This window comes from Eriocheir sinensis, chromosome 19, assembly GCF_024679095.1.
Source record: "Eriocheir sinensis breed Jianghai 21 chromosome 19, ASM2467909v1, whole genome shotgun sequence".
In the NCBI taxonomy this organism is placed as follows: domain Eukaryota; kingdom Metazoa; phylum Arthropoda; class Malacostraca; order Decapoda; family Varunidae; genus Eriocheir; species Eriocheir sinensis.
The window spans coordinates 7,657,707-7,678,983 of record NC_066527.1 but is presented as its reverse complement, the minus strand read 5'-3'; the positions used below and the strand labels follow the sequence as shown (position 1 = coordinate 7,678,983).

Genomic DNA, 21,277 nt, shown 5'->3' with positions numbered 1-21,277 from the left:
AGGGTGTTGATTAAGACTTCAGCTTCCTTAAGGCGAATTATATTCGTAGCCTTTATGTACAAGAAGCGACGGAGCGAGAGCGACTGTCGTTGTGTGTCAGTCGGACTCTCGTGAAGGAGTGGCGAGTTACAGGTTGGAAAATAATGGTTACAATTGGTCACGTATGTCAAGGTGACCTCCACGCACCATCGGAGTGCGAAGTATACAAAACTGAGACGGTAAACACTGACGGACGACATTCCTATAAGGTGGCGTGATCTATCTGTCGTGGGTTTTTCCATTGACAATTGTATGCCTAATTCGTGGTGATATTAAATAATAATAATACATTGATATCCTACTATAACACTGCTCGGTCACCTACCAGTGATCGCGACCTCGCGATATATAAAAATCGAAATAGCAGTCTAGGTACCATGAACTTACTTAGTGTGAGTTTGTCAAGCAGACTGCCTATGATACAATTATATTAAAACACTGGCTATGTAAGAACAGATGTGGAATTATAATATAAATAGGGAGAGGGAAACCACAACGTGTGTAACATGAAACATAAGAAACCTCTCAAAAGATAAATATAAGGACATATGTATAAGAAACTATCAACTGGCATAGTTACAGACAATGAAAGGTTCATCTAGCTCAAAAAAAAAATACAGTAGTGAAACACAGTACAATGTTAAGTATAGGAGCAGCCAGGTTTCTGTCCCCTGACTTGTCTGAGAAAAGGAAAACTACCTTGCCAGTGGCCTCCCGGCATCCAGTCGCCGTGTCTGCACAACCAAATAATCGTGCAGGACAGAGTTTCTCCTAATAAGGTAGCACATGACGACGAGACTGACGAACATCAGAAACATTGGTACAAAAAATCCAGGGTACAGGTAGGGGAGATGCAAATAATCAGGCAGCGTTTCCTCCAGGGTTTCCGCAAACTCTGTTTTAATGAATTAAGGGAATTAGTCACATACGAGATGCTGCAGAAATGAATGTCATCGAGAGACCGTAGAGGAAACACTCGATGGGAAATATTGGCCGTGAAAACCAGACGAATCCGGGACGGGTACGTTGTTATGTTAGTGGAGCGGATATAGCATGCTTCCGCTATGGCATAGTGACCAGTAACCCGTTGATAAGTGGTACCCTCCGGGCAGATGACCGATACATAGAAGGACTGAGGGAAATAAAAATAATGCAGACCCTGAAAGTTCTTATGGAAAACAGGCGTTGGTGTTAGCTGCTTGTAAGGGCACAGGAAAGAGCGTCAGACGCGTTCACGCGGGTGAGGGCGATCTCGCATACCCTCCCGAACTGGAAGGAAGGCAAAGAGAGACGCAGAGCAATAGAATCGCCCGAAGACCGTCTCCTTGCAATACTGCAAGAGTGAGTAGCTACCCGTTGAATACAGAGCGAAATCCTTCGCGATTAGAACAAGAGACGGGGACGTGTCCAGGGCCAACACACTGTCCTTTGCCGAAAAAGGGAACGGGACAATTTCGTGTGCCTCAAACACGTCCGCCGTCTGAAACGGAACATGAATGATTAGGGCATCGGGGGGGAGGCGGGCCACAAACAAGGGGTAAACCTCGTGACTCAGGTCGGGGGTGAATAAAGGCGTCAGGCTATAATTTTGATACCCGATCTGGACAGTCGTTCTCAAATCGTGTAGAAGGAACAAGGCAGGTGTGACTTTACCGTGCGCTGCATCAACCATGTTGCTAATAACCTGCTGATTAGCCGTTGCGACGGAGGTAATGACGTTTTCCAATACATGCAAGGCCTGATCTAGGAGGAGAAACTGATTCACCTGGTCGATCTGTTTGACAACTATGTTGATAACCTCTACCATCTTATTTGTCTGCTCTAGCAGTACCGCAATGTTAGTATGCAATTGCGCAAGTTTTCTACAATTGGCATTGATCACCCTGCGATTTCGAGCAGCAAAGGAAAGTACATGAGCGTAGTGGTCCCGCAAATCGCGAACGTCCTCGTCGGTAGCCGTACCGAAAAGGAACTTTGAGGCGGCCCCACGATGTTGAGCAATCCCTCTTACCCGAGAGTGAACTGAGTGAAAACTATAATCCATGTTTACCTCATCAACTTTTCCCCGTAAGAACAGAATCCTATCCTCCAGTAGTTGAAAAAGAGTCAGAGAGTTGGTACTAGAAGGAGCCTTTGATTCCCTAGTCTTGGTAGCCCGGATGGCGTCTGCCATGCCGAGTAGTTTTTCTGAGACTATCCTGATTGTGTCCGTGGTGTTGGTCAAGGAAGTATATGGATATTTTACGAGGAGCACATCTTCTATGAGGAAGACCTCTCCTGTGTGCCGTGAGGGCACCAGGCTTCAGGTGGATGGGTGTTGTTGCAAGCAGGGAGCCGAGGGACAACAAGATGGTCAGAAAACGCAACATCATGATCTGAAAGTGGTGGGAATGAAGTATTTAAACCCGTGGTCTCAAGTTATAGCTATGGGTGTTGGGATTATCTTGTTGAACATTTGACTCTGAGGGGGAAGTACCAATATCAAGGTCCAAAGGTGAGGGAATTACTTTCAGACGATCACTGTGAACTTCTAGACTGACTCCACTATTCGACTCGAGAACCTCGAACCGATTTACCCAGACATACCGAACAACTCGGTAAGGACCCACAAATTTAGCCCCAGTTTCGAACTCCTTTCCGCTTGCTTAATCATGACTGTGTCACCCTCTTTGAAATTCACCGGGACGGCCTGTTTGTGTTGTTTTGACATCATTTCAACCTTCGTAGCTTTTAACGTACACCTAACTTCTGAGTGTATCTTGGAAAACATATGCATCTGCTGGTGTGCGTACCTATCAATGTTGTAGAGAGGTTGCTGTGGGGTTGTTAGGAAGTCGTACGGAAGACGTTTCTCCTCCCCATTTAAGATGTCGTAGGAGACTTCCCCGTAGAGTCGTTTACGACGTATTTATGGAAGCGGCTATATGCGATAGCCAATCCTCCCAATTATCGTGGAGATCGTTCACGATAGGCCTGAGGACCTGGAAGATTTTCCTATTAGCCCTCTCCGCCAACCCATTAGCAGCTGGGTGGTAAGCTGTGATGAAGGATTGCGTGATGTTAAACTGAGCGCATATTTCGCTCAATACTGAGTTCCTAAACTCGGTGCCATTGTCACTCAGAAGAATTCGAGGAGACGAATGTGGACACAACACGTGAGTCACGAGGGCATGGGCCACGCGTGTGGCTGTCTTGTCCTTGAGAGGCGCTAGAACTAGAAACCTAGAGAACTGGTCGACGCACACCAATAAGTAGCGCGAGCCATGTTGGCTCTGGGGGAGCTGTAGTAAGTCTATATTAACAACATCCCATGGCGCCTCTGGTACTGGGTATTGCAACATAGGTGCTGGCCCTTTGACGGACCCCTTGTGCTTAGCACAAACGACGCAATGTGCGACATGTTTTTCTACATCAACCCGTAATGTGGGCCAGTAGAATTTTCGTCTGGTGACAGATAGCGTCTTGTCTCTTCCTGGGTGACCCGCAATGGGTGTGTTATGGACCAGCTTAAGCGTCACGGGGACGTATATGTCTGGGATGACCAGTTGGTCTATAGGTACCGGTTTGGTTGGCCATGACCTACAAAGGAGGTTGTCCTCTGATAGGAAGAATTGTGAAAAGGAACTGGCAATTCAGGAAGGTTTGATTCGTCTCCCGACTCGAGGGCGTAAATTAACCTCTTCCACACAGGGTGGTCACGCTGAGCAGTGTGTAGCTCAGGTGAAGTGAAGTTGTGGATGACCTCTGGGGTGGTAATCGCGCCTATCGGAGCATTCCGAGATAAGGCATCTGCGACCACATTTGTTTTCCCGGTGATGTATTTTATCTCCGGATTGTATGCTTGGATCGTTAAGAACCATCTTGCCAGACGACCGTGTAGGTTTTTTCCCTTGAAAAGATCAGTTATGGCCGCGTGGTCCGTAAACACCACAATTTTGTACCCCATCACAATGTCACGAAAATGCTTCAGAGCCCACACAATGGCAAGAGCCTCTAGGTGGGTAACAGAATAGTTCTTTTCCGGAGCTGTAAGTACTCGACTGGCGAACGCTATCACATGCTTTTTGCCGGACATATCTGTTTGCATCAGCGCGGCTCCTACTCCACTAGCCGAAGCGTCGGTACAAAGCTGAAAGGGGTCCTTGAAATCCGGAAAGACAAGGACCGGAGCCCGTGTAAGCGCTTTCTTTAAATCCTCAAAACTCGTTTGTTGAGCTGGGAGCCACTGAAATGGTACGTCTTTCTTTAAAAGATGGGTTAGGGGACTCGCGCGAGCTGCGAAGTCCTTAATGAAAGGCCTGTAATAACCTGCGACACCGAAGAAAGACCGTACCTTGTCCGCAGACGTTGGCTGAGGGAACTCGGCAATAGCCTTTATTTTGTCGTCCACTGTATGGATGCCGAATTCGTCCACGACATGCCCCAAGAACTTGATCCGAGGCTTTAAAAATTCACATTTGGTGATTTTGAGCTTTAATCCGACCTCTTGAAGTCTGTGTAGGACTGCTTTTAGTGTTTCCATGTGTGCATACACGTCTTTACTTGCTATGATGATGTCGTCTAAATACACATAGACAGAGTTGCCCAGCAAGTCACCAAAAATACTGTTCATTGTCCTTTGGAAAGTCAAGGGAGCTCCTTTGAGCCCGAACGGCATCCTCGTCCACTCATAGTGGCCATGAGGCGTGCTGAAAGCCGTTATTTCACGTGACTCGGGGGCCATGGGCAGTTGCCAGTAGCCACTGACCAGATCAAGACTCGTAAAGACTTTATTTCCTCTACCGAGACACATCAGAAGATCTCTAAGAACGGGAAGCGGAAAATGATCATCCACGGTCGCGGTGTCCACACGCCGGAAATCAATCACAGGACGATAAGAGCCGTCTTTCTTTGGAACCAGGAACAAGGGCGAATTCCACGGGGACTTCGATTCTTTGATGACACCTTGTTCTAACATTTCAGAGATAAGTTGTTGCACCACCTCCCTCTGACTGTGGGGGAGCTTGTACGCATTGATATATCCAGGATTTGTATTGGGTTTTAACAATGTGGTGTTCAGCACACTGCGTAACTCAAGCGGCTCGCCTGGTAGAGCAAGCGCCCCCGATAATGCTCCAGAAGCTGGACTAAGGTTGGCTTAATTTCGGAATAGTGTGCAACTTTAGGAACGCCTCGAAATGAGCTGTGTCTTGTTCGGGAGAAGCCTGACACGCCGAGGATATGCCTGAAACTTGGGCTGAAGGGTATTCAGCTGGTTCCGGGGCGACATTTCTCCCATACACTAGACACTGGCATAATCGAACACCGTGTTTTAAGGATACAGGGGATCCAGACGTGTTTATCACCAATGCCTCTGCAAAACCTCCCTCCTTGACTGTTGCAAGAGTTACCTCCACCGTCACGCGGTGTACGTGAGGAACTCCGTCGATACACACATCACTGCCCGCCGGAGGGGCGTTAGGCAAACGGATTTTAACAAGTTTTGCAGCACGATCCGGAACTATATGAGGACCTGCTACGACTGCCGTTACTGTCCGCCACAAGTCTGCAATGGTTTCGTGTGGTTTGACCGTAGGGACACTTGGGCGGTGGCAGCCCCTGAGTCTGTGGTGGGTTGGTCATTTTCCACCTCTGAGGGTGAGATTACAGTTGACAGAGGCGATGGATTGACCATCCCCTGTATGCGTCGGCCTTGATACACGATCGTGTTGCTTACAGGGTTTATGGCGATGTGCAGGTCTTTCATGGCGTTCAATCCTAAGATCCCATCCACAGGTAAAGCAAACCTGCTAGAGACATAAAAGAAATCTCGAAAGGGACATACTTTTTCATGTAAGCTGACTGTTAGTGGTACTCGCCCAAGGATTCCCAAAGTGGTGCCCGTCACGCCTATCACATTCAGGTCGTTCTCTTGGAGCGGCCAATTTTCCCCACTCGCTTGTCGTGTCAGTGACCTGTAAGCGGAGTCGGATATGACATTGACTGTGGCACCTGTGTCAACCGCTAAGGTGAGTGAAGTGTTGCCCACCTTGCAAGGGAGGGCAATTATGCTTGTCCGTCCCAAGGCGGCAATGACGGAGTCAAGCTGCTCCCAATTAGTATTTTCCTTAAGGGACACTTGGATGTACGCCTCGGGGCTGTCACGAAGTCATGTCTTTTTATTCTGAGAAGAGGAGTGTGGTTTACTGTCCGCTGAGGACTTGTACTTCTGTTCCTCCTTGGCCTTTTGTATTGCAGAACAACTGTCTGAATCATGAAAACAATTCCCGTGGATATGGCAAAAGGCAGCCTTCCGCTGATGGTTTGGCCTAGGGTTCCTGTGTGATGAATGATGCCCGCCCCTGTAACCTCCTGACCTCTTATCTGAGCCCCGTCTCGAATGTGTTGATTCCCTACGTTTCGCGAAACCAGAATGTTCAGAATGTCCTGATTGTTTGCAAAAACTACAGGTGAGAGATGCCTTACTTTGTGCTTGCAATGCTGCAGCCGTTGCGAGGGGTTGATGGTGAGGGTGTTCCTGAACCTTGACCTCTAACTCTGAGACGAAGTCAACCAACTTCCCGCTCGGTTTGAAGGCCAAAGGGAGGGCAGAACGGCGGTTCTTCTCTGAAATATGAAATAAGTAAAAAAACAACTCGAAAGCTGTCTTCACCCGGTGCTTTTGCATGCAGCCCCCTGGAAGCCAGAGCGCGTCTTCCAGGTTCTTGACACAGTCAACCGCCAGCTGATTTGCCTCAATCATGGCGTCCCAAATCGGCTTTGTTGAGGAATTTTTTTGGAGGGACTCAACCGTGTGTGCCATCTGTCTAACGATGCTTGGTTTACTCCCGCCCCCGAAGATTTTAATGAAATTCCCTTTAGAAACCTCATAGTTTACACCAATGTCCCCCGAAGCGAACGCTGAGGACTGCATCAAATTCAGTGCCCGAGAGCCTGGAAGTAACCGTGACCGAATGAAAGCGATTTTATCATGATCTTCCGTAATGGAGGAATTTACGATGGCAGATTCACACAAATCTAAAAACTGTCGCGCCGAAAAATCGGTCTCGCCTCCCGAGAATTGTCGAATACTGGCGTGAGTTGGAATGACCCGAATCGGGGGCGGGGGGAAGTGGTGTGGGGCCCCAGGAGGAGGAGGGGGAGGTGGATCGACAGGCATTGTGATCGGCCGAGTGGGGGTTAAGTATTCAGACGATTCTGAAGGTGAAGGGGCGCTATCCGTGGGAGGAAGAGTACGTAGCCCCCGATCGCAAATTCACCACATTTAAATCACCGGTGTTTGCACCTTGCTCCAATTCCTCCTCACTTGAAGGACGAGCCAACTGTTTAAAGGTGTCGCCGAGTTTAGCGAGAGTGTCTTTGTTCATACTATGGTGTAAACCATTCACAAAAGAGGAGCATATGTTGATAGCTGTAAATATGAACCAATAAACGGAACGTGTAGGAATGAATAGTTTGCATTGAAAACCCTAAAAAGGCAAGAAAGAATGGCTAGCAAGGTGCCTGTATAGACGTAATAGAAGTTAAGGTTATAATGGAATGCCCTAATGATATGGGTATAATGAAAGAATAACTATATAAACAAAGTGGTATGTTAAGTGAGTATACCATTGAAGCTCACGTTTTCTCTCGAGCGGTGAAAAGAAAACGGAGGCAGGGCACACTGACGAAGATTAACTTTGATAAGGGAACTCACACTATACTCAATAGACTCGCTAGCAAACTATAAGAAAGAATCAATATCGTATAGGAATGAACGTTACTCTCACAATTATGACTGAAGAACAGTGTTAGGAACACAGAAATAAAAAAAAATCGTGCCTCTGCACGGATAATAATGAAAATGAGCCGAGTCGGCAAATTGGGACAAGAATGGAATATCCACAAATACCAAGATTAATCAGCTGATGTAGTGGAGAGGGCGACGGCTTGTGATGCCCTGGGGGACGTGCAGTCGTTGTAGGCGCGTCAGGAAACCTCGGCCGCGGCCACAGCGGCGGTGAGAGGTGAGGGATGGGCTGACATCGGAGGACTCGCAATGGCGGTTGAAAAACTGCTGACCCAGCAAGTTGAGCGGCCGCGGCTGGGAGCCGGTACACTGCCGCCAGACGTATGATGGTAGCTGGTGTGCTCGAGGCTTGTAGGCTGGACGCCCGTAGAGTTGCTTATAGCTGGTGTGCTCGAGGCTTGTAGCTGGCGCCTTCTGAGTTGCACGTAGGTGGCGACTTGTGAGATGCTTGTAGCTGGCGCCTTGTGAGTTGCACGTAGGTGGCGACTTGTGAGATGCTTGTAGCTGGCGCCTTGTGAGTTGCACGTAGGTGGCGACTTGTGAGTTGCCGCGGACGGCAGGTGCGGTGCCGCGGACGGCAGGTGCGTTGACTCCTTCTTCCCTTGTACGCCTGTCCCCGGAGTTTGTTGGTGAGGTCTCGTGGCTTGGAGGAGAACGAGGTAGCGAAGGCACAGGCGCGGGGTGACCGCTGCCAACCAAATGTAACGGGCTTGTCGGGGGGCGTTTAAAGGGTGTTGATTAAGACTTCAGCTTCCTTAAGGCGAATTATATTCGTAGCCTTTATGTACAAGAAGCGACGGAGCGAGAGCGACTGTCGTTGTGTGTCAGTCGGACTCTCGTGAAGGAGTGGCGAGTTACAGGTTGGAAAATAATTGTTACAATTGGTCACGTATGTCAAGGTGACCTCCACGCACCATCGGAGTGCGAAGTATACAAAACTGAGACGGTAAACACTGACGGACGACATTCCTATAAGGTGGCGTGATCTATCTGTCGTGGGGTTTTTCCATTGACAATTGTATGCCTAATTCGTGGTGATATTAAACAATAATAATACATTGATATCCTACTATAACACGGGTTCGAATCCCCACGCTACCACCTCGGATTTTTCAGTCACCGCCGAGTGGCTTAAAACTACCCACATGCTGTCCTGAAGACCACCCATCAACCCGGACTCTAGAGGAAGCCGTCCAAGCGAATCAAGAACGAGTTCCGGGGGGCAGCATGAGCCAATGCAAGATGGCGCCACTATAAACACTCGCCTGCGCCACAACGGGCTGGGCCGACCATCAGGCCCCACCTGGAAGAAGCCTTGGGCCGACCATCAGGTCCCACCTGGAAGAAGCCTTGGGCCGACCATCAGGCCCCACCGGGAAGATGCCTACCGGCGCAATAGGCAGCAACGTAAAAAAAAAAATAAAAAAAAAAAAATCGGTGCAGAGGTGGATGACTAAGATGATTCAGGGGTTGAGAAACTTGCCATACGAGGAGAGAGAGACGCAAACAGTTAAACTTGCATTCTCTAGAAAGGCGAAGGGTGCGTGGAGACATGATCGAGATATATAAATGGATGAAGGGCTTTAATAAGGAGGATATTCATATGGTTTTGTTGGTGAGAGAACCGGGTAGGACACAAAGTAATGTGTTTAAACTGGATAAATTGAGATTCAACAGGGACAGAGGCAAAAATTGGTTTACTAACAGAGTGGTGGATGAGTGGAATAGGCTTAGCAGTCACGTGGTGAGTGCCAATACAATTGTCACATTCAAAAATAGATTAGATAAATTAATGGACAGCGATATTAGGTGGGGTTATATACACGGGAGCTTAGGTTCAAAGGAGCTGCCTTGTACAGGCCTACCGGCCTCTTGCAGACTCCTACGTTCTTATGTTCTTATGTACTACTACTACTACTACTACTACTACTACTACTACTACTGCTGGCCTCTTGCAGACTCATGTTCCTATGCTCTTTGGGTCATTATTATCAATTACGCGCAGAAAATGAAAGAAACCGAGCCACACGAGAATTGAGTCACACGGGAAATCAGTCAATAAATCACTCGAGGCGTCAGTCAGTCAGTCCAGCAATCGGTCGGTCAGTTTGTCAATATGTCATCGATTCCACACTCCCTTCCTTCTCTTCCTCCCTTCTTTTATTCTCCCCTGCCTTCTTTCCTTCCTTCCTTCCTTCCTTTCTTTCTTCCATCCTTCCTTCCTATATTCTTTTTTTCTCCTTTTATCTTTTTTCTTTCCTCCTCTCTTTTCTTCCTCCCTTTCCTTCCTTCTCTCCTTTCCTGCTAACCTCCTTTCTTTCTTTTTCTTTCTTCCTTCTTTCCTTTCTATCTCTCTCCCTTGATTCTCTCTCTCCCATTATTCGTACCTCTGTCTTCTTCCTTCCTCTCCTCGTTTCCTCCTCTCCTTCTCCTCCTCCTCCTTCTTTTCTACTTTCCTCCTGTTATTATTATTAGCTCTTTTCCTCTCCTTTCCTCTTCCCTTCTTCCCTCCTCTGCATTTACATAATTATCCTTTCTTTCCTCTCTCTCCTTCGCTTCTCTCTACTTATCCTCCCTTCCCTCATTCTCCTCTTTTTTCTCTCCCTTCCTCCTTTACTGCAGACCTCGCCTCCCTTCTCATTTTTTCTCTCTTTCCTCTCTCTCTCTCTCTCTCTCTCTCTCTCTCTCTCTCTCTCTCTCTCTCTCTCTCTCTCTCTCTCTCTCTCTCTCTCTCTCTCTCTCTCTCTCTCTCTCTCTCCCCCTCCCCCCCCCGCCGCCGACATCCTCCCTAACCTGTCTATATTGACGAAAATGACCAAGAATCACCCAAACGAGGGGAAGCTGATGGCCGCGGCGAGGACGAAGGGAGCGCCGAAGGGAACACCGAAGGGATAAGAAGGGATAATGGGAAGCAAGGAGCAGGAAGGAGACGGAAATCAGTAAGAATGGCCGCAGATGAGGGGAAATGAATGGAAATGAGGGAAAATGTAAAAACAGGAGCAGCAAGGAGAGGGAAGCGAATAGGAATGGCCGTAGATGAGGGGAAATGAATGGAAATGTAGTTAAATGTAAAAACAGGAGCGGGAAGGAGCGGAAAATTATATGAATGGTCAACGATGAAGGGAAATGAATGGAAACGCGGGAAAATGAACGATAATAAGGGATTTGAACCTTTCCACGAAGTCTTTTGTCCTCCTTTTCCAGCACACACCTGCACCTTTTCACCTTCCCACCTGTCTTTTACCCTTTTCACATATAAACTTATTATCCACCTTTTGAACTGCATTCCTCCACCTTTCCACATCTTTCTACTTAAACTACATTCCTCCACCTTTCCACATCTTTCCACAGCTTCATTCCTCCTCCTCACCCACAGTTTCCACTCATAACCCTTTACTATTTCCCTGGAGCCTCTTCCTTTCACATAATCGTTCCTTTTCTTCATCAAGGGCATAGTAAGAAGAGGAAGTGGGTTGGAGGTGAAGGTACAGGTGAGGGAGAGGGAAAGACAGCAGGAGTGTACAGTTGCATGGTGCAGGCTCGTTAGTTGTTCTGGTATAGTTATTGTTTATCGGGCACCTTATTTGTATACTCCCGGCGTGCTGGGTGTGGGTGTTTCTCTACCTTTTTCACCTCGGACGTTTGGGTGATTGGGTGTATGCTAAGTGGATGAATGTAGTTAATAGTGGTGCATTAATGGAGTGGATGAGTTAATGGATAAGTTGGATGGGTTTAATATTTCGCTCAATCCCACTATCACCTGAAATACACTTCCGCTCCCTTGTCTCCACCAGCAAGAAGTTTCCTTACATCTTTCATCAGTAATAATCCTCCCTTCTTCCCACCCCCTCTCTCCCGTTCCCCCCTGCTCACGTGCCCCACCCACCCTCTGCTCACGTGCCCCCCGCCGCCCCCCAGAGCCCGAGACCGCCATCGATGGGGGCCCGGACGTGTACCTCAACACCGGGAGTCAGCTGGCGCTCACCTGCACCGTCAGGTTCAGTCCCGAGCCGCCCGCCTTCATCCTCTGGTACCACGGCGACAAGGTGGGGGGGGGGGGAGGGGGAGGGGGGCGGAAAGGGTGGGTGGATGAGTGTATAGGTGGACGAGTGGAGGTGGGGGATGAAGTGGATGAGTGGAAGAAAGGGTGGGTGGATGAATGTATGAGTGGAAGAAAGGGAGAGGGAAGAATGTATGGTGACTGGATGGGTGGATGACTGGATGGGTGGATGAATGTATTAGTGGGTGGCCGGATGAGTGGGTGGGTGGAAGAATATATGGGTGACTGGATGGGTGGATGAGTGGGTGGATGAATGCACGTTGCGGTGGAAAGCTAAGTGGACGTTTGGGTGATTGGGTGAATGCTTAGTGGATGAATGTAGTTCATAGTGGTGCGTTAATGGAGTGGATGAGTCAGTGGATCAGTTGGTTGAATGTTGGAGGGAGGGAGGGAGGGAGGGAGTGTTGGAGGGAATGGATAATTGAAGAAACGGTTTATCAGGTTTTGAATAATTCCTTAACCTTTTTTATAACGAATAGATTTGTGAATAACTAATGAAATCACACACGCACGCACGCACACACACACACACAAACACACACACACACACACACACACACACACACACACACACACACACACACACACTTTTCTTTTACTCTGTTTCTTCCTTTCTTTCCATTTTTTTCTTCATTCATCCAATCACGTTATATATATATATATATATATATATATATATATATATATATATATATATATATATATATATATATATATATATATATATATATATATATATATATATATATATATATATATATATATATATATATATATATATATATATATATATTTTTTTTTTTATCAAACTGTTTAATTTTTCCATTCCTCCTTCCATCTTTCTTCATTTCCCTTCATTCTTTACACCCTTTGCCCTCCTTCCATCCCTCTCTCTTTTAGTGTCTTCTCTTTCCTCCCATTATTCTTTCCCTCTCTCACCCCTAACCTGCCCACCCTCTCCACACGCACACAAACTCTCTGCACCAATATCTCCCCCGCTAAACACACAAACACTGACACAGCCTCCATTCTTCCCTAAACAGCTGGTGAGCTACGAGAGAACAAGAGGCGGGGGCAGAGGAGGAGGAGGCACCAGCAGCACCAGCAGTAGTAGCAGTAGTAGTAGTGGTAGCAGAAGCAATAGAAGCAGAACCAATAGTAACAACAGCAACAGTAGTAGTAGTAGTAGTAAAAGTAGCAATACCACCTCGAGCACAAATAGTAGTAGTAGTAGTAGTAGTAGCGGCGTCACCTTCTCCCGCCTGCTGGTCCAGTCGGCGCGGCTCTCCCACTCCGGCGTGTACACCTGCGACCCGGCGAACGCCCGGCCCAGGAGCGTGAACGTGCACGTGCTGGCTGGTGAGTGTGTGTGTGTGTGTGTGTGTGTGTGAGTGTGTGTGTGAGTGTGTGTGTGAGTGTGTGTGTGTGTGTGTGTGTGTGTGTGTGTGTGTGTGTGTGTGTGTGTGTGTGTGTGGGGGGGGGGGGGAGATATGAATGTCCACGTGAGGGCCTGTAAGTAAAGGTGTTGATGATAGGGGGAGGGGAGGGTGGTGGTGGTGAGGGTTACATTGGGTGTTGCTGAAAACATGTGGTGATGAAGGAGGGGAGAGGGTAAGGAGTGGTAGTCGTGGTGGTGGTGGGGAGGGGGTGGGGATGGTGGTGGGGAGGTGTGTGGAGAAGTGGTGATGATAAAAATGAATGAAGGAGAGAAAACAAAATGTTGAAAAATGTTAAAATTCAAATACAAGAAAAAGAAGTGAGAAAATGTTGAAAAGAAAGAAAATCATGTTAAAATATTGAAAAGAAAAAGGAACAGGATCGGCTATCGAAAAGAAAAAAAAGACACCCAAGGTGCTGCCTTCTACCTATAACCACCTTTGTAAAAGTTCCCCCTTCAGTCATTCAGTTAAGGGGGCGTCGCCTCGCCCACCCACGCTAAGCGCGGGGGTCCCTCCGGACAAGTCTCCATGCAGGACTATTCTAACTACCTCGTGGTCGAATTCATCGACTTGGCCTCTTCCACTCGGAATGTCGATTACAGAAACAACCCGGTGAGCAGGGTCGGCTTCTGGGTAGTGTGCCACATGCCCGTATAGCCGGAGTTGGTGTTCACGGACAATGCACCGTTGCCACCTGCAGCCAACGCCAACTACAGCCAACGCCACCTGCAGCCCAGCAGCTGAAAGCTGGACGTCGGGGGTCATGAGCATTGAGATGGCCCTTGACCTTCTCAGCGAGATCCCTGACCCACCTCTCTTTGTCTCTCCTCAGGAGAGCTCTAGTCCTACGTGACAAAGCCCTGTATTGGTCCCACTTCCCAACATGCCCGGCAGCGCGACTCTCCTCAATATCCTTCAGCGTCTCCGCCGAGGCAAATCCACTCCCAGATCTCGGGCGTTCTCCAATGCACTCCTTGGCAGCTCGGAGTCTCACACATTTGAAGGCTTCCCACAGTTCTACATGATCCTCGAGGGCGCTAAGCACATTGAACCGATTTGAGACACTCACTGCATACCCCTGAGCACATGCCAAATCCTTCAGCCTATCGAGATGGAACACAGTATTGTTGCATCTCGAGATTCTTCTTGAGGACGTGGCCAATCTTCTTAGCTACCCCTCCGGCATCGCTACACCAACTCCAGCGGTGCAGCTCTGGTCTCTGGTACCAGGAACCTGCAATTCTCAACCTCCCGGATCATGCAAAATTCAGGAGAGAGCTGTTGGTTGCGGAAATGAGTTCCTGTACCCACTGTGGTAAGCCTTCCCTCCAACCCGCAACATCGCAGTAGTACTACTCAAGTGTTGTTGTGAATGAACGGTGTTCGTCGTGTTCGGGTGTGAGTGCTCTCTCTCTCTCTCTCTCTTTCTCTCTCTCTCTCTCTCTCTCTCTCTCTCTCTCTCTCTCTCTCTCTCTCTCTCTCTCTCTCTCTCTCTCAGGTCTGAGGAACTCCTGGACAAGTACCATACGCTCATCCAGCAGTGTAAGTCTAAATCCCTTAACATTTTGATTTCAGGAGTTCTACCACGGACGTGGGCGGAGAGCGACTTCTTCACTAAGGCCTTCAGCCTAAACAACCGCTTACAGACTCTTTGCAGAGAGCTTGACGTGGAGTTCTTCAACGCCTGGGACAATCTCTACAGACAAAGTGAGCTCTTCCACAGGGACGGAATACACCTGTCTCCCATCGGGGGCAGATATATTCGGAAGGCTCCTCAACGACGCAGTACGTGACACCCGATCAAAAAACGACCCTCAGCCACGTCCCTCCACCCCGCCCGTGTAAATAGACGTCATGCATCGCAACAAACCCGTAACCGTGATCCCGCAAGTACCACCACCTCTATTACCAAGCCTCTAGATAACTTAAAAATCCTTAGTTTCAATGCGCGTAGCCTAAGAAGCAAATTGGATGAACTGAGATGTCTTGCTCTAACAGAAAATTGACATAATTGCTGTAACCGAAACATTTATCGACACCACAAACATTGATTTAAGTTCCGAATACAACATAGATGGCTACAGACTCTTCAACAAAGATCGTATAAACCGCAGAGGTGGTGGCGTCGCCCTTTTTGTCAAAAGCTATTTGCAACCCATTGACAAAACACCAAGAGACAGTAACGTTGAACATTTGTGCGTGCGAGTAAACATTGCAAAAGTCAATTTAAATATATCTGTCACCTACAGGCCTCCCGGGCAATCACTCGATGACGACTTTGAAATGTACAGCGTTTTAAGGCAGTCACTTAATAACAACGACTCACTGATATTAGGAGACTTTAACCTCCCCCATATCGACTGGGCGACACTGTCAGGTACAGAAGGCGAGTCACAAAGAATGATTGAATTTTTAGAAGAAAAGTATCTAAGCCAAATGGTTTCTGAACCAACTCGACAAAATAACATACTTGACCTTGTTATAACGACCCAAGATAACCACGAGAGAGAGAGAGAGAAGAGAGAGAGAGAGAGAGAGAGAGAGAGAGAGAGAGAGAGAGAGAGAGAGAGAGAGAGAGAGAGAGAGAGAGAGAGAGAGAGAGAGAGAGAGAGAGAGAGAGAGAGAGAGAGAGAGAGAGAGAGAGAGAGAGAGAGAGAGAGAGAGAGAGAGAGAGAGAGAGAGAGAGAGAGAGAGAGAGAGAGAGAGAGAGAGAGAGAGAGAGAGAGAGAGAGAGAGAGAGAGAGAGAGAGAGAGAGAGAGAGAGAGAGAGAGAGAGAGAGAGAGAGAGAGAGAGAGAGAGAGAGAGAGAGAGAGAGAGAGAGAGAGAGAGAGAGAGAGAGAGAGCACACGTTCACACGTGAATGCTGATGGAGCTGAGCGGAACATCAAAGTCTCGACTCTAGATAATACGTCTCGTCTTCTCTCTGCTGTTATTATTTTGTAGTGATATCTTGGTTTAACATGTGTTACATACACATGCTACATTTATTTTCACCTCTTAGTTATGAATAAAGCCTCCCTTACACTTCCTGAATAGCAGTGAACCTCTCCGCCACTCACACCCGAACACGACGAACACCGTTCATTCACAACAACACTTGAGTAGTACTACTGCGACGTTGCCGGTTGGAGGGGAGGCTTACCACAGTGGGTACAGGAACTCTTTTCCGCAACCGTACCAGAACCATGTGGACCACAACATAACTCGCAGCCGACACTGTCAGTGCCAGTAGTAGCACTGAACTGCCCCACGACAATGAGAGTGTCCCGGGGAGGGCACTGGTCTAATACGGAGCCGAGTTTGGCGTAGAACATCTCACTCTTCAGCTTCACACATCTCGGTAGGAGCGAACACTGCAACAAGAGACATGAAGCCCAGTGTGTGCTTCAGCCTCACTCGCATTATACGCTCATCAACCGGAGCAACTTCAACCATAAATGGCAGCAGTTGGCTGGAGATGCCCATAGCTACCCCCTTGAGATGGAAACCATTGCTCATGCCGGACTAGTAGTAAGTGAATCCTCGCTCATTGATCTCGCCACTGCCAGGCCTCCTCGTCTTAAGAGTCCCACTATGTCCAACCTCAGCCCCTTGAGTTCATCTGATAGAAACGTCAGTCGGGCATCCTCCGAGAGGCTTCTGACGTTCCTGCATCACATCTATATGTCAAACTAAACGATAAATAGCTTAGGAGACACACAAACCAGCCCTCCGGAAGTCATGGCTCATCAGAGGGCGCGGCGGCAGTAACAGAAATACATCGCCGGGAGTTACGGGCGAGGGAAGGGCGCGGCGGCGGTGGCGGACGTGTGGAGGGAAGTGGTGGCGGGAGTGATTTCCCGCCGCGTTTACATTATTTATCTATAACGGGGATGTATTTTTTACCTTTTTCTTGTCCTCGAGCTGCACTGAGCATCCCTGAGGAATAGTTCAGGAGGGTAAAGGACAGCTGGTAAAAGGAAGGGAGCTTATTTACAAGGGAAAAAGATTATACTGTCAAAATGTTCAGGTTTACGTGTGAATAATGAATGAACGAGGAATGTTTCTAATTCTCTCTCTCTCTCTCTCTCTCTCTCTCTCTCTCTCTCTCTCTCTCTCTCTCTCTCTCTCTCTCTCAGGTGACCAGCCAGAAGCCATCGTCCACGACAACGGTGGAAGGAGTCTTCCTCCTCCTCCTCACCTCCTCCTCTTCCTTCTCTTCCTCCTTCCCTCCCTCTCGTCTAAGCTCCTCCTCCTCCTCTTCCAAGCCCACTGATGTTCACTTTCAATTTTCCTCCTCCTCGTAAACGTTCTTTCTCCTTACACTTTTGCACTCATTTTCTGGGTGGGGAGGAGCCTTCATCTATTCTGTCCTGTCCTACCACACGTAGCTTACTAGTAGTAGCGGTAGTAAACAGACACCCTCGTCATATGTAGACCGATAGGTCTTCTGGTGTCTGTTCTTCCTATGTATTCTTATGTATTCCTCTTCGTTCTCCTCCTCTTCCTTCCTCCTGTCCTCCCTCCTCCCTCCCCTCCTTCTTCACCCTCTCGCTCCTTCATTCCATTACACTTCATCCTCTTCCCTTTATTTGCTTTCCCTCCCTCATTCCTTAGTCCCTCACACCCCACATGACACTTCACCCTTCGCTCCTCTCTCACTCCGTCACCCCTTCACCCCCACCTCCTCACTCCAACACCCCTTTACCCCTCCCTCCTCACTCCTTCACACCTCGATATTGATAAGTAAAAGAGAAATGTGCTAAACAATGACAATAAAAAGAAGTATGAAAAGTATGAAAATGGAAAGAAAATACGATCAAAGGGAAACAGGACAACGAGAGAGGTGATAAAAATGAAAAGAAAAACTGGTGATTAGAATGTTAAAGATACAAGTGATTGAAGGGTGAAGGAAGAGAAGAAATGTTGACGTGTTGGAAAAAGAGAAAAACGTTGAAGAGAAATATTGAAAAAAAAGTTGAAAAAAAGGTGGCTGAGCTGGTAGCGTACTGGGCACACATTCACCGCGTGATGGACGACGCGGGTTCGAATCCCCACGCTACCACCTCGGATTTTTCAGTCACCGCCGAGTGGCTTAAAACTACCCACATGCTGTCCTGAAGACCACTCATCAACCCGGACTCTAGAGGAAGCCGTCCAAGCGAATCAAGAACGAGTTCCGGGGGGCAGCATGAGCTAATGCAAGATGGCGCCACTATAAACACTCACCTGCGCCAGAACGGGCTGGGCCGACCATCAGGCTCCACCGGGAAGATGCCTACCGGCGCAATAGGCAGCAACGTAAAAAAAGAAAGAAAAAAAAAAAAAAAAAAGGAAGTAAGTGGAAGTGACACCTGAAGACAACACCAGTGGGAGATCCGGACACATGGACACACGGACACAGGGAAGAGCAGGCCCCAGATAGACGGACACATGAACACATGGACACAGGGAAGAGCAGGCCCCAGATAGACGGACACATGAACACAAGGACACAGGGAAGAGCAGGCCCCAGATAGACGGACACATGGACACAGGGAAGAGCAGGCACCAGATAGACGGACACATGAACACATGGACACAGGGAGGAGCAGGCACCAGAAAGACGGAAACATGGACACACGGACACAGGGAAAAGCAGGCATCAGATAGACGGACACATGGAGACAGGGAAGAACAGACACCATATAGACGGACACACGGACACAGGGAAGAGCAGGCACCAGATAGACGGACACATGGACACTGGAAAGAGCAGGCACCAGATAGACGGACACATGGACACAGGGAAGAGCAGGCACCAGATAGACGGACACATGTACACAGGAAAGAGCAGGGACCAGATAAACGGACACATGGACAGAGGGAAAAGCAGGCACCAGACAGACGGACACATGGACACAGGGAGGAGCAGGCACCAGCTAGACGGACACATGGACACAGGGAAGAACAGTCACATGACAGACGGACACATGGACGCAGGGAAGATCAGGCATCAGACAGACGGACACATGGACACAGGGAGGAGCAGGCACCGGACACATGGACACAGGGAAGAGCAGGTACCAGCTAGACGGACACATGGAAGAACAGGCACCAGATAGACGGACACATGGACACAGGGGGGAGCAGGCACCAGCTAGACGGACACATGGAAGAACAGGCACCAGATAGACGGACACATGGACACAGGGAAGAACAGGCACCAGATAGACGAACACATGGACACAGGGAAGAACAGGCACCAGATAGACGGACACATGGACACAGGGAAGAACAGGCACCAGATAGACGGACACATGGACACAGGGAAGAACAGGCACCAGATAGACGGACACATGGACACAGGGAAGAACAGGCACCAGATAGACGGACACATGGACACAGGGAAGAGCAGGCACCAGACAGACGGACACATGGACACAGGGAAGAGCAGGCACCAGACAGACGGACACATGGACACAGGGAAGAGCAGGCACCAGATTGACGGACACATGGACACAAGGAAGAACAGGAACCAGATAGACGGACACATAGACACAGGGAGGAACAGGCACCAGCCAGACGGACACACGGACACAGGGAGGAGTAGGCACCAGATTGACGGACACATGGACACAGGGAAGAGCAGGCACCAGATAGACGGACACATGGACACAAGGAAGATCAGTAACCAGATAGACGGACACATGGACACAAGGAAGATCAGGCACCAGATAGAGGGACACATGGATACAGGGAAGAGCAAGCCCCAGATAGATGGACACATGGACACAGGGAAGAGCAGGCACCAGATTGACGGACACATGGACACAGGGAAGAGCAGGCACCAGATTGACGGACACATGGACACAGGGAATAGCAGGCACCAGATAGATGGAAGGGCGGTAAGATAACGGAGATATAAGGAAGATATAAGGCAGACATAATGAAGACTGTTGCTGCATTGTTAACCTGCCGGTAATTCATTGTTGGAACGTGATTGGGTTTGTTTGTATTAGCAAACAAATAAACTTTTATACTCTGCACAGGAATGATTTTCTTTCCCTGCTCACCGGGATCACCTTTCTTAATCCCGTCTTTAACATTCTCATCCTCACTTTGGCCTCAGCACTGTCATCCTCAACTTAGTATATTAATATCATCGTATCATTATTATTACTTTATATTAAATTTTCTTCTATCATTATTATTACTTTATATTAAGTTTTCCAAGTTTCGTTGTATTCTCCATTCACTGTGTTTCAAAATCTTTCATCTCCCCAAAAGGGTACAAAACTTTGGAATATGAACTCATTGGACATAACAGTCTCGCTCGCTGAGCCAGGCTGCGGACGAGTGAGTGCAGAATGTGAGGGACACGAGAGGAGGAAATGAGATGAAGTTTTCAGTTATCGTTTGGAAAAATCTATGACCCTAAAACACAGGGCGAGTTTTCCTAATAGTGCAAAATCAGTATGAGGAGTCTTGATACGACATTCTAGAAAACCCAAGTTGTAGGAAGGTTTCTGGGGCCATTAAAAGTGTGTAACGCTTTTTGGTTCATTTTTCCCCTCCTCTCCTTGTCACGCCACATAACGCATCCAGTCCCACATATACAGTTTTCTAACACCAACAAGTCCCCTCCTCAATTACAAGTTTTCCAATATAATTTTACCCAAGCCCAACTTAACCTAACCTTACTCCTGTTCCTTACTGCCAAAATGCAATAAACAAAACTAAATCCCTCGATATATCCCCCAGACCATATTTTAAGAAGTTAATATCATGAATGAGTGTTTTGCAACGATCAAGCAGTGCTGCAGTGCGTTGTGTGGGCACAAGGGACTTCAAATTCCAGCAAGGCGTCCCTCGCAGTGAGACGGCGGACCTCTGGCACAACACCCAAAGGTACAGTGTGTGGCCAGGCTGTTCAAGGGCATGGCAGGGAGAGGACGAAACTGTTGACTCGGCACTGTTTGGCGTGGTGT

At 48.2% G+C, this 21,277-nt stretch overlaps 1 protein-coding gene across 3 annotated transcripts in view; it reads left to right on the top strand.

Moving 5' to 3' along the window:
- Window positions 1-18,293, top strand: part of LOC127000637 (serine/arginine repetitive matrix protein 2-like) — a 101,658-nt gene extending 83,365 nt beyond the window's left edge. Inside the window, exons 4-6 of one of the 3 annotated variants that reach the window (XM_050864578.1) lie at window positions 11,747-11,874; window positions 12,932-13,247; window positions 17,447-18,293. In XM_050864578.1, coding sequence (XP_050720535.1) covers window positions 11,747-11,874; window positions 12,932-13,247; window positions 17,447-17,583 — 581 coding nt within the window. In that variant the 3' untranslated portion in view covers window positions 17,584-18,293. The remainder of the gene's footprint in view (window positions 1-11,746; window positions 11,875-12,931; window positions 13,248-17,446) is intronic. The other 2 variants (XM_050864577.1, XM_050864579.1) reach the window with 2 other exon arrangements.
- The last annotated feature ends 2,984 nt before the right edge of the window (window positions 18,294-21,277 follow it).